The sequence below is a fragment of the Rattus norvegicus genome, chromosome 19, assembly GCF_021556685.1.
Source record: "Rattus norvegicus strain SHRSP/BbbUtx chromosome 19, alternate assembly SHRSP_T2T, whole genome shotgun sequence".
NCBI classification, from domain to species: domain Eukaryota; kingdom Metazoa; phylum Chordata; class Mammalia; order Rodentia; family Muridae; genus Rattus; species Rattus norvegicus.
The window spans coordinates 16,646,832-16,660,157 of NC_141552.1; the positions used below are offsets into that span (position 1 = coordinate 16,646,832).

Below are 13,326 nucleotides of genomic sequence, written 5' to 3' on the forward strand. Positions count from 1 at the left end.
AGTATCATCCTTTATAATAAGTCGGTTGGGCCACACCTTGAATCGATGCTGGCCTAATTATAGGAAAAGAAAAAGCAGGTGAATTTGTCATCATCATCGTGTGAATCTAATGGTCAACATGCCATCCTCGGGAAACGACTTAGAAAAACCTGCTTCAGGCAGTGGTGCAGAGGGCAAAACTTTTACTTTCGTTTTGTCTTAATGAAGCTCTAGCTTCTTGTTCTGTATTCGTTATTACCCTGTCTGCATTCATGGCCTTGAACACAGTAAAAATTACAGCCCAAAGAGACCAGAAATTGGAATCTTTTTGCCCTGCCTAACAGCCTTTTTCACCTTAACTTTCACTTTGACCCAGATATCAGAATCCCTGGAACCCTCGTCAGGGCACCATGGAGTTTACTCTTGCCGTCTCTAAACACTTTTCTAAACCAGACTGATAGACATGAATTCCCTGCACTCTTAAAGATGCTTAAGCATAGCGAGATGAAGAGAAGATTTATCTTGTCCCATTTCCTTGTAATAAAATGTACTTATCTTATCTGACTGTCCAGACTTACCTTCAGGGACCCTGTTCCAGTGCCATAGGTCGACGTCTAGGGTGTTGGGAACCCTGTGTCCGGTCGCATTCCTTTCTGTGTTTCCCGATGCTCAGTGGCCATGCCACTCCAGCATGCTTTGAAATGAACCAGTCCGCAACCACCACCACCACCACCACCACCACCACCACCACCAGCACCACCACCACCACCACCACCACCACCACCACCACCACCACCAGCACCACCACCAATTTGGTTTTGTAAATAAAGTTTTATTGACATCGCCATCCTCAGCATTTACATCCTGTTCAGTGCTGCTTCTGGCTGCAGCTGCAGGGCTTAGGAGCCACAGAGCCCTTTAGGCTCCCAGCGCTGAGAGCATTGACCTTTTGCCTTGTTTGTGAAAGAGGTGACTGACCCCTGTGCTCGAGGTGGCCTTTCCGTACCCCTTAACCCATAGCATAGGTCTCTGTGCCATCCTCTCCCTTTGCTGTGGTGTGCACTTCCTGGTACATTTCCGTTAGCTGTTGACATTTCCAGAGCATTGGGTCTTGCAAATTGAATTTGCATGGCACCAGGAATAGACCTGATAGCAGGGTGTGGGACACTCCCTATGGGGACCCTGCCCAGGGGCATAAGCTTACTTTTCCATTCAACTCCCTGAACAGTGAGCCTTTGTGGGACAAGGTACTTCACGACATGACTTGACCTCTCTGCAGTGCACCCAATCCCTGCTTGGCTCAGATGTCCCCCAGAGAGGTTGTGTGAGTGTCCCCAGTAGAGGCAGCACTCTGTGTGGTGGCATTGACATGGCATCCAGGAAAGTCAAAACCAGAGAGACATGTCGGGCAGTTGGAAGCAGATGTCTGTGTCCATGGGGAGAAGGATGGACTAGACATTCCTGCAGGGGGTGAGCTGAGAAGCACTTCCTTGGCTTTTTCACAACCATACATCCTGCATGCCATGCTGTGTACCCATGCTGAGCTGAAGCCCCAGGCTTTGAGTCTCCCACAGCTACTGTGTCCTGGGGCCAGAGTAGGATTAAGCAGACTTCAGCAGGAGAAAGGTGAAAACCCTGGTTGCGGGGTGGGGATGGCACAGTCATAACACACCTGCACATGAGGCCCCTGACTTAGAGCCGTATAGCACCTGTGACAAGCCAGCTCTGGTGACACTCATCTGCAATCTCAGCCCATGGGGGGTAGAGGCAGTAGGATCAGTTGTTTAATTATCCTTGGCTACACGGCAAGTTCGAGGCCAGCCTGGGCAACTATGTCTATGAAAATAAGACAAAATGAGGTCTTGACTCTGAGCATCACAGTCTGTACCTGGCACAGTTGCCCCACCCCAGGTAAGAAACCCCTCTGTCCAGAGGCCATAACTGCAGGAGACCCCTGGCCAAGTGTCTATACAGCGCCCTGTTTGACTGGATTGTGCTGAGGACCAACCACGATCTCCTCAACAGGAAGGACATGGGAGAGGCTGTTTCTGTGAGGTCCCGGGCCCTGAGACGGCCAAGAATAAACCCTGTCCTTGGGAAAGCCATGGAGACTAGGAACCCAGGGGATCTCTGCAAACACCAGGGCTGGCAGAGGACTCTGATCCTCTACAGCAGCTGCTCTCAATCTGTGGGTTCTACATCAGCGCTCCTGCACACCAGACATTTACAGTACAGTTACTCACAGTAACAAAGTGACACTTATGAAGTAGCTCTCCAATAAGTTTATGTTGGGATGACAACGACATGAGGAACTGAAATAAAGAGTCACAATTTTAGGAACGGTAAGAACCGCCATTATATAGGAACCCAGGCATCTGCACTCATTGCTGGAAGTGTGATAGGCTAGGCTTCACCCTCAGCGATGCCAGCATGTGGGCACCAAGCCTAGGTTCCACCCCAATGCTTCCTGGATATGTGCAGGCCTGGTTCCATCAAGAAGTAATAAAGGAACCCTTGGCAAAGAACACTGGGTACCAAACAGGTCAGGAAAACACACCCCCTCTGCTGCAACTCCTCTCAGGAGGGCTAGTCTTCCCAGGAGACCCCGGCTATAACCACACCTTGTCTCCCAGTGCTTGCCCATTGGTGCCTTGGCCATATTCAGATTTGAGGACTTTGAACAGAATAGCTTCCAGCAGATTTGCATCAATGAATCCAACAAGTAGTTGCAGTTCTACTTCATCCAGAGCACCTTCAAGCTGGAGCAGGTGAGAGTGGACACCTATTCCCCAGCCCAGCCCAGCCATCACCCTGAATGTCAGCGGTGTCCCTCAGTATCAGCAGGATGGGGCCTGGGCACCGTAGGTTCCCCAGGACCTAAAGCTATGTCCTTGAACTCAGTGCCATGCTCAGCCCTTCCAGCCTCTTTCAACCCTTCTGGATGCTCAACTGCTCCTGCAGCAAGGCAGCAGTGTGCACATTCTGTCACGTCATTTGTGTGTGTCTACAGGAGGTCAGAGCCTGTCCCCTCTGGTCCTTTCTTTTGGTGTATTTGCCTTTCTGAGGAGGCAGGACCCACAGGTATGGGAGGAGCCACATGCATATTCTGCAGCCATGTCTGACTCCTCTGAGCCTCAGTCCCACTTACATACCTACCCTCCAACCTCCCCACTCCATGTCACCCCTGGGGCTCTGTAAACCTTCCTGCTTTCTGTGTTTATATATTTGGTGACACTCCAGCCCTCAGTGGTGTCATACAGTGTTAGTTTGTCTTTGCACTGCCTGGAGGTCTGACTTAGGAGAATGGCTACCATTCTCATTCCTGTTCAAGGGTCAGAATCTGAATCCTATGTAAGGCTGAATAATACTCCAGCACATGGCTGTGCCATGTTGAATTTACACAGTCACCTATGGATCTTATTTTTTGGCTTATAAACACACACATATAAGACTCAAGTGACACCCAATTGGAGAATTGCTGGAGTCCTCCATGGCTTTCTGAACTGTCTGAGAGACCATCCTGTCCACAGTGTATAGGGCAACGTCTACTCATAGCTCACACAGCATGAGAAGATTAGGGAGGGTTAACCTGGCTTCTCTGTCTCCTACTTTCTCCCACACTAGCCCTAGCATCTTTCTGTATTGCAGTGAATGTTTAGAACCCAGGAGGATGGCAGCTTCCTTGCTCAAATATAGCAAGTTCCTCCTTGCCTGCTTTGAGACTGAGTCTCATGCAGCCCAGGCTGGCTTTGATCTCACCATTAGTTAAGATGGCCATGAACTCCTGGTTCTCATGCCTCAGACGTCTCTGAGTGCTGGGTGACAGGTATGCACCACTCTTAAGTCCTGCCACTGGGACAAGAGTGAGCAGAGCCAGCTCGGAAGCACACACTTTGCTGGTGTCAGTGATGACTGACTTATGATCCTGTCTTCCTTGCCCATGGCCCTTCTCCTTGGTGCATGCCATCCTTCCTCCCTGTGACTCATGGGGGACACCAAGCCTGAGGATGTCAGGAAGAAGTTTACTTACTTCACTGGGTTGGAGGCTGTTAGGTTCCTGCGTCAGTAGGTGAGATTCAAGCTAGAAGGTTTGTGGCATGAGAAACTGGAACAGAACTTGAATGGCAGGAACAATTGTCGCCTGGCTCTGAGAAGACCAGGTGGGCAGAAACTCATCGTTGGGCAGGTAGTGAGCTCAAGACCAGGCTGGGCATTGCTCAGCACATGTGAACAGGTGTGCTTACATGGACATGTGTTTCCCCCACATGGTCACCACTTATCCAGGCACGGTGAATACTCCAAGGAGCTTTTTATGTTTTAACATTGTGTGTGTTTGTGTGTCCATACATACATATACACACATACATTCATACATATACACGAATACACGTACCTGAAAACACATGCATATACATGACTATACACATTCATGCTCACACACACATATATACACACCTACATGCATACACACATGCACACACACATACACACACATACAATACATATACACACATACAAATACACCTATACACACATATAGACAGACATATACACACATATACATATAAACGTATACACATACATGCATACACACATTCATATCCACACGTACATACAGACATATACATATATACTCAAATACATGTAAGCACATGAGTGGAAGCTAGAGGACAGCTTGGCCCTTGTTTCTCTCCTTTTTACCACGTGGGTCCTGGGGATTGAGTCAAGCTCATCAGACTTGACAGCAAGCCCCTTTAACTGTAGAGCCCTCTCATTGGCTGCCAGTTGCCTCTTTCCACAAATTCTATCCATGATGGGATGTTTAGAGTTGTTATTCTCATGATTCCTTCAGCAATAGCACAGACATCATTTACACTGCATTAGGAGTTATAATTCATGTAGATGTCAGGAGAGCTGGAGGCGTGGATCAAGAAGAGAGCCCACTTTCAATGTCATTATGAGGTATTGCCTTAGGCCCTTTTATACACTTCCCTGGCTTTGTCTGAGTATATGCTTGAGGTCTCTCTATGACTGTGCAAAGATGTAAGAGATAGGGCTGGGCCACAAAATAGGAAAGTACTTGTTCATCCAAAAACAAAATCAAAAACAAACAAACAAACAAACAAAAATAGCTCTAGGGTTAAATATTGGTGCTAGTACTGAACTACACAGCCAGAAGGTATTTTTCTAAGTAAATAACACAATATTGGGGATGACAATATGATCAAATATCCTACAACATAAGTTTGCAATGTTACCTACATTTTATAAATCAAGTCTGACCACCGTTTTGGTTGTTTCCAATCATGTCTGAGTGCATCATCACGGGAATCCCAAGGAAAATCAGAAATGGGTTCTTGAAGCTGTTGCACAGGGCCAGTATAGACCTAAATACCACAGAGGAAACCTTGATTCTTATCACAAGGGATCATTCACCATCCCTCTTGTCACATAACTTATGACAAGACGTCACCTTTCCTAAACTTAGCCTTTTTCCCAAGTGCTGCAGAAGGGAATACCTGGTGTCAAGGGGTCTGGATTCAAACCACAGGACACTGAATTCATTTAAATAGGTGTAGTTTATTAATGCACACACCAATACAGTTCAACCAGAGCAACAGCTCACAACTGTGTACTGGACATTGCTAGGCCCTGCTCATTGCAAAATCCACATGGGCTCATGCACAAGTGCTGGAAATGCTTCGGGCTATGGGCCCTGACTCAGGCCATTTTACACATAATTGTTCCAATTTTCCTTGAATCTATTGGGTCCTATGTGAAGAATACACTTGGGGAACTTGTTAAGATTAACAAACCTCATAACATACAGAACATAACAGGGTATGTGACCAGCACCACACAGTTCAACGTCAGAGTTTTTTGTTCTTTGTTAGTGTTTTTCTTGGCATCCATGATGTGGAGGCGTATTACAGAACAATAGGAAAGAGCTGGCTGCTGTGTAACAAATTCTCTGCTATTAAGGTAGGTACGGGGGCAAGACCTCAGCAGTAGCCCTTAAGATGGGAAGGAGATGATGTGTTTGATAACTGAAAGGAGCTGCCTCAGCTGTGTTTCTCTGCCTGCTCAGTGCCCATTCACCATCACTCTGTCCCTGAAGAGGAACTCAAGGTCTGCCCCCTGCTGCCTGTGAGCCAGGAAGAGGCACAGAAAGGCAAGGCCACAGCACTGGTTTCCAAACCCTCAGTAATGCTGGATTTCCAATAATGTACTTGTATACACAAATACAGTGTGGTAAGTTGCAATAGATACTAATCATTTCTCACATAGGGCAGCAGTTGATTGACTACAACTAATTCTATTAAAAAAAAAGGAACCTGGCTCTTGTAGAAATATACAAAGAAATATCTAGGATGGTGGGGGATGAATTCTGCCATGGACTGAACTCGTGGAAGTGGGGTTGGGAGAAAGATGCATGGTTAAATAGCCCACCAGGTTCACATTGTGTCAACTTGATTTAATCTAAGGACAAAGAAGTGGAGTATCTCTGATCGCTTTCTTTTAGTACCTTTAAAGCATCACTGGGGTTTGAACTCAGAACTTCACACTTCTTGATGGGGCAACTACACTCAAGGAAGCTTAAGATTTTCATAGGCACAGTATTATGCTATATATACAGAGTAGATAATACTAAGATGTTCAGATGGTAATGTCCATTTGTATGCACTCTTAATGTGGACCTAAAAAAAGAGAGATCAAGGTCCTTAAAATAGAAAGATCAGTTCCAGTTGTTTTCTACCATTCCAAACAGAACGACTGGTAGGGAGAGAATGGTAAATAATCGAGAATTCGTAGATGATGCTTTGAATGAAGTGTGGATTTCTGTGCTGGTTTAAAACAGGGTCTCAAGTATCACATGTTGCCCTCTACCTGGCTGGCCAGGATCACTTTGAGCTCAGATAAACCTCCTTTCACTTTGCAATAAATAGGCTTATAAGAGTGGCCTCCAAGGACTGTGCAGACAGCATTAGCCTTTCACACTTGAGGTGTGTAACCCACAACTATAGTTTTAGCCATGTTTTTCCATGTCTATCAGCTATTTCAGATTGTTGCTGTTATATGCCTGACAATCAAGGATGCAGAAAAATAACCTGATACAGAGTAAGGACATGGTGATCACATGTTGATCATATGGTGCCTCTTCCGTACGTTCTGGATGAGGTTTGTTAAAATTCCAATATTGCAAAAAGCTTTATATAGGGCCCATCACATTACGGGTCACTATGCACTGGTCTATCTAAAATGGCCTAATCAGAACTGACTCCCATATAACACTTCCTGCAATCCTCATATGAGAAGCTTGAGCTTTTAGTTTTGACTTTTTCTTTTCTCGTTCTTTCTTATTTTTTGCTATATAAGTTGAGACAAAGATAGTTAAGGCCATGAATTTGCCCCCAAAATTTGAACTACGGATGTGATCAATCAGTGTTAGTGGGTGCATTCTATAAAGTATTCATTTTTTACTATGATAAATGTGTTTTACTATGATAAATGTGTTACTAATTTTGGGTTTGGTGGGGTGGCCATTTCCCAGTGTACAGGTGCAAGGGACCTTGCTCTATCCACTTAATGATGTTTATAGCCTCATTTTAGACGTTTCTGTGCACCCTGTATATCTCTTGTGTATTTTATTTTCTGATAGAAGCTCATGGTACATCTTACTCACGCCTGTGAGCAGTGCTCCTTTAGCAACATTGGTGCAGAGAGCAGAACCCCACAAGCAGCATGAGGTTCCCTTCACTGGTGGCTCTAATATTGCATTTTCCTCTGCCAAGTGGTCTCCACACTTTTCCTAGCACCTTAAAGACTTGAACTCTTTCTCCTAAGGAATTTTCTGGCAATTGTTGATTGCTAAGCACATGACTTCATGAGTGTTCCCCTAATACACACGCATGTTGTAACCTACCATGCAGACTATTTCTTGATGTGATATAAAGCACCTGTACATAATGAGACAGGAGAACTTTTGACTGCATATTCAAGCTGGTGTGAAATCTCAGGACGTTTTAATGGCTAACATTGGTGAATGAGGACAATTTGAGTTAGTGAGACATTTTTTGGGAAAGATTTGAAAGGAAACATTCATTTAGATGCATAGGAATTACTAAGGTTTTTTATAATCAAGCCTTGAGGAAAATTTGGCTTTGGAAGCAGGAGATGCTCAGTGACTCTGCCCCAGGAAAGTCTCCTGGAAAGGGCACCTCAGCTTATGCTCAGTACAGGGAGAACATTAGCAGGGAGGCAAAGTCTGCTCCCCATGACATCTGCTGTCCCTTCTTGGACATTCTATTGTCTCCTAGAGAGTTCTGGCATCCTCTGTGATGTCACCAGTGTTGTAGTGACAACCAGTGCCCTAGTTTCTCTCAGTCTGAGTCTGGCGGTTACAAGCTAAGACATGTTTTCCCATCTTCGCAAGCGTTTTGGGAGGGGGAATGTCGATTCTGGAGAGACTAAAGTGAAGGAGTCTGGCCTTTCGTCTCAAAGTAATGATGGACAAAGACAGCACTTCTGGGGAATGTGGAGTAAGTTCTGGGCAGTATATTTTGAGCTTCCTGTCAGTGGTCTGCAGGCTTAAGCTGACCTTTCTAGCAATGGGCCACAACAACTGGAGCATCTGAAAAGGAATTGAATTTCCACGAATATCACAATTCCTTAAAGTCAAGGATTTCAGAACTTTAGTTTCCCCATCCCCACTGGGAGGATATGGTAAGGCCAATGCTATTATACTGTGAACTTCTGGTCTTTACTTTTCAGTTCATTTGTTCTGTTACATTGATATAATAACACCATCAGTAGTCATGGAGGGTCCACCTTTTCTGAGTTTAGACAGGGCAGCAATGTATTTCACTATCATTGCTTCTTTAAATACAGTGGGTATCTGACAGTAGGAACAGGGAGAGATTGTGCTCCAGGCAATAACCTTATGTTCTTAGACTTTCTCTGATTTCTTCTAACTGGCAGGGTCATTGTTTGCTTTATATATTAGAGGTTGTATGTTACAAAAATTTTCTACAATACCAAAACTATTTGGAACGTGTAGACCAAGATTCAGCCTGTAACCTATTCGCACTTCTGGGGCATTTGGTATTTCACATAGGGACACTGATAAGTCTGTTGAACATATCCTCCCTGGAAATGCGTTTTAAATCCAAAGTTGTTTACTTAGAGTATCAGGGTAGGACATCTGAATGTCTCCAATCACTCAAGTTTTGTGGATGGTGAATTTATCATCTGAGTTCTGAAGCCACAGGAGTGAGGGTCCTGAAACCAAGCTGTACCCTGTTCAGCTGATAATAATCCTGGAGAAGCCATCTCTGTGGTACATGTAAGCACGTGACGTCCGGCATAGGGAACACCTGGCTGCTTACGTCTCTTGGTCTCTATAGAGTAGTGGTAGAACTGAAATCCCCTGAGGAGGTCTCTTAAGCATAGACCAAACGCCTAGCAGTGACACTGGGTTCCTGGCTTGTTCTCCTGTTTAGGCCTCACTGAGGTCTATGAACACTCTATGCATTCTCCCCATGCAGGTTCACTTGTGTTCTTCTACCTACAGACGCTGGGAGAGAAACATCATCCCCTGGCACTGACCTAAGCAAGAATCAGGCCATGAAGGAAAAGGAGAGGCTGATTAAAGAGCTGCAGCTCATTACCGAGGAGAGAAATGACCTGAGAGATCGCCTGAGGTTTCTGACAGAGAGATCCATGAAGAACAGGTATGAATTGCTCCAAATGCTCTTGTTTCATTCCTGGGTCTGCAAGGTCACCTTCTCCTTTTTCCTATTAAGGTTTTGGGTTCTAGAAAGCTGTGCCTCCCTCACCACCCTGTGCTAAACCTCACCTCCCATATAGTGGAGATTCAGAACCTGACCCTTCCTGAGGAGTGAGATTGAAAATGGACTCATCTGCTTCCACTTATTGAAAAGCAGAACTTGTGGTCTGAATGAAGATTTCAGGGATAAAGTCAGGGAGAGTGAGTTCCCAGTGTGCATTTGCAAATCCCTTGACAGCTGGTGGCTTTGCAAGATTGTAATTGCAGTGAGTTTCTGGTGAGTCTCTGTACTTGCTAGGCAGGGGACTGAGTGCTGGAAGATCCAGGCAGCAGCCTGGCGTAATGTAGGACCCACCCTGAGTTCATATATTCCTAAATGCCGATGTTAATTGTATTCTATCATTTGGGACCAGGCCACACTTCAGGCCAAATCCATATTATGAAGACCTGGAGAGAATGGAGGAGGCGGTCATGTCAATTCTGCACAACTTAGAGATGGAGAACACTGAATTCCATGAGAACAACCATAAGCTGAAGAAGGAGATTACCTTCTCTAGGTAAGTCCTGGTCAGAAAGGCTATCACTTGTGGAATGGCCATTTCTGACTTTCTTTGTTCTGGATTGGACAGTCTTCAGCTATGATTCTATCTCTTGTGCTGTTTACACATCAGTGTTCCAGGGTCATTAGGACTCAGTTTTCAGTTCCATAAAAGACTGTTCCTCATCCCAGGATTGTCTAGGCATCTTCAGAAGGCTCTAGATAGAACAGTACTGATTGAAGTCAGCAGAAGGTTATTAGGCTGCCCTGGACCTATGGTGTCACACCAGGTTTTACAAAATTCAGTGCGTGGACCACATGGTTAGCATGACCTTCTCTTGGTTCTACTCACCTCCTTTGAGGGTGTTGGCCCACTACTAATTGATGTTGGCCCCATGCATTGGGCTTTCATGGGTAGTTGTAGATCCATGTTCTTTCTCAGAGGTGTGGACACTAATTGGTGTCAGGCCAAGCAAACAATTTATTCTTCCCCGATTAACTCTTAATTGTTTGTGCAGCAGCCTTATATGTATCAAGATGCATTTTATTAAGTCTTCATGGGTATCTGGGACCTGGTAGAGTTAGTGGGACTTGGGAGTAGGAATGGGAGAAAGGAGCAGCATGATCTTACTATGCAGACTGTATTTCCAGAAACCTGCTCAGCCAGCTCCTGATGGAGAACACATGTAGGAAGAAGTTGGTCCCACTGAAGCAGGAGAGCAAGGAGGTACATCTTGACTGTGCACTGAACCAGAAATATTTGGTTGACTTCAACAAGAAAGATAAAGACCATCAATGGCCAGAACCAGCATTATCAGGTAGGGACGAGCAGATGTGTTAGCTTAACAATATCTGATAAAATTTGCCAATTTGATACATCTTTGCTTCTCTTACCACCTTTCTAATTTACACTCACAACCAGCCAAGCACCTCATGTAATGGAATTGTTCATTGCTCTGCCTATGCACAAGTATTCTGGGAAGTTAACCACTTTTCAGAAACTGAATTATTGTGCAAGCATATTTTGCTGCTCTTTTTGAAGCTGCAGTCTAGAAATGGTGACAGATGAATAACATACCTCATTATTGCATATCCATGTGATACATTGGATCCTATGTAGAGTTTTGAACAATTTCTTGGTTCTTTGACAAATGACACTCTGTGGTCATGTGACCTCTTGTGTAGGAAGCACCTTTGGGATAAGAACCAAGTGCAAATGCCAAATTAGCACTTGTCATTGGCTTTATCCTTGGTGACACATGGACATCTCCTTTCTTCCTGCAACCCGATGAGGTCTCTTGCCATTGCCCTGTTCTTGGTTTGCACTGGTATAAGACTGGGTCCAATATTGGCAGCCCACATTACTGTGAGGTTCTCTGGAGATTTTGCCCTGCCCACAGAGTTAGCAATAATGATATCACTTAAAATGTCCATGTTGACTGTCCAATAGAACTGAGGTGGTAGAAGGCAGCATTCTGACAGCTGGCTTGCATTTCCCCACCAAATCAGTGTCTGAAAAACTGCCTTCCTCTCCCAGGTCTCAGAAAGTGCAAGAGAGCTGGAATTGGACACACCCCAGTAAGAGAGCTTCCTGAAGAATAAGTTGCTTTCTCAGGAGTCCCTGATGACAAACATCCTGAATGGTAACAACATTTTTTGGATGAGTATTCATCCTCAGAGTTAATTTGTCATTTCTTAGAGACCCTAAGTTTATATACCACTAAGCCAGCCTGACTGATTGAGGTCTTACTTTCTTCTCAGAAAACAGCACTTGAGAGACAACTTGGGGGACCGCCTTTCATTATGTGTGCTAGAGGAGAAACAGCAATACGTCTGTGCTTCTAAATGTTCGTTAAGAATATGCTTTTAGAAATATTTTTGTTATGATTTTAATTGAAGTTTTCTTTTTGTTGTTTCATATTTATATGTTCTTGTTACTATTTTTACTTTCAAATATTTTTAAATATTTTTATTCATTTTAATCCTGTTTTGTTGTAAAAATGTATTTGTTATGAATAAAAATTGAATTCTATCTCTTGACTCTTAAGACCATCATTCTTACTCAAGTGTCTGTCCCTTCCTGTGGACCTTGAACTGACAGCTAGAGATGGATCTCTGCCTGTTCCATGGAGACTGGGCTAATAAGTGAATTCAAAGTCACCAAGGGGTACCCAGTGTGACAGTGTCTTTTGTGTGGATAATGTGGCTGTTTCTCCGACACACACTTTATGATGTAATCACTGACATGCTTTACCCAATTGTTAGGGTCCATGTGGTTCTTCTGAGAGAGCAGCAGATGCTCTACCCTGTGAGTCATCACCACAGCTCCTGCAGGTGGCTTTTGTTATTCCACATGAGGTGCTGTATTAGGTGGACTGGATCTCCTCCAATTAAATAGAGAGATCTCAGGAGATGTGTACTCACAGGTAACTTACTGAGCTGTGCGTGCTCAACGTGTTAGGTTGTCAGGCATCCCTACAGGGCTCTGGTGTCCCCACTGCTCATTGTGGGTCAGGATCATCCTCCAGCATCACTTAGTTTCCATATTAGAGCAGAACTTTCACCTATTATCAGTGATGACCATTTGTATTCTGCACATCTGATAAAATACAGAATAGAAACTAGCTTCTTGTAGGCCAGATTGGCATAATCAGTTTTTTGATTGTTAGCAAGAAAATTATTTTAATCTAAGCAGTTTAGGGAGGAACCTCAAAAGCATCCATAGTGAATGTAGCCTGCAGCTGTGAACACAGGTTTCTTTTAGAGAGCAGGCCTGTGCAGGCCCAGAACCTAGGTGGGACAGTTCAAGCTACCCTTTTTCCATGGCCAATCTGGGATCGTATTGAGAATGTATTTTTTCCAGGTGACTGATTTCCAATTTGTGGAATTGATCTAACTTGCTGAGAGTGGAGGTGACTCAGAGAATTAAAGTACAGAAGAACCAATCCAGAATGTCCACAAAAGCTTGCTGTCACCCCAGGGCTTTTAAAAGCTCAGCAGCTAGAGAAGCAATGTAGTATTT

General features: G+C 44.5%; 2 protein-coding genes across 2 annotated transcripts in view; one reads left to right on the plus strand and one right to left on the minus strand.

The window, feature by feature from the left end:
* LOC134483568 (disks large homolog 5-like) overlaps positions 1-719 on the minus strand; it is a 130,439-nt gene extending 129,720 nt beyond the window's left edge. Inside the window, exon 1 of the mRNA XM_087596047.1 lies at positions 558-719. The gene's annotated coding sequence lies outside the window, so the exon portion shown is untranslated. The remainder of the gene's footprint in view (positions 1-557) is intronic.
* Positions 720-8,352: 7,633 nt separating this feature from the next.
* Positions 8,353-12,336, plus strand: LOC147998893 (disks large homolog 5-like). The gene is made up of 6 exons (XM_087595738.1): positions 8,353-8,519; positions 9,551-9,710; positions 10,180-10,323; positions 10,956-11,122; positions 11,842-11,947; positions 12,066-12,336. Exons 1-5 carry the CDS (start codon positions 8,393-8,395, stop codon positions 11,904-11,906), a joined length of 663 nt encoding a protein of 220 aa, XP_087451864.1. The 5' UTR covers positions 8,353-8,392; the 3' UTR covers positions 11,907-11,947; positions 12,066-12,336.
* The last annotated feature ends 990 nt before the right edge of the window (positions 12,337-13,326 follow it).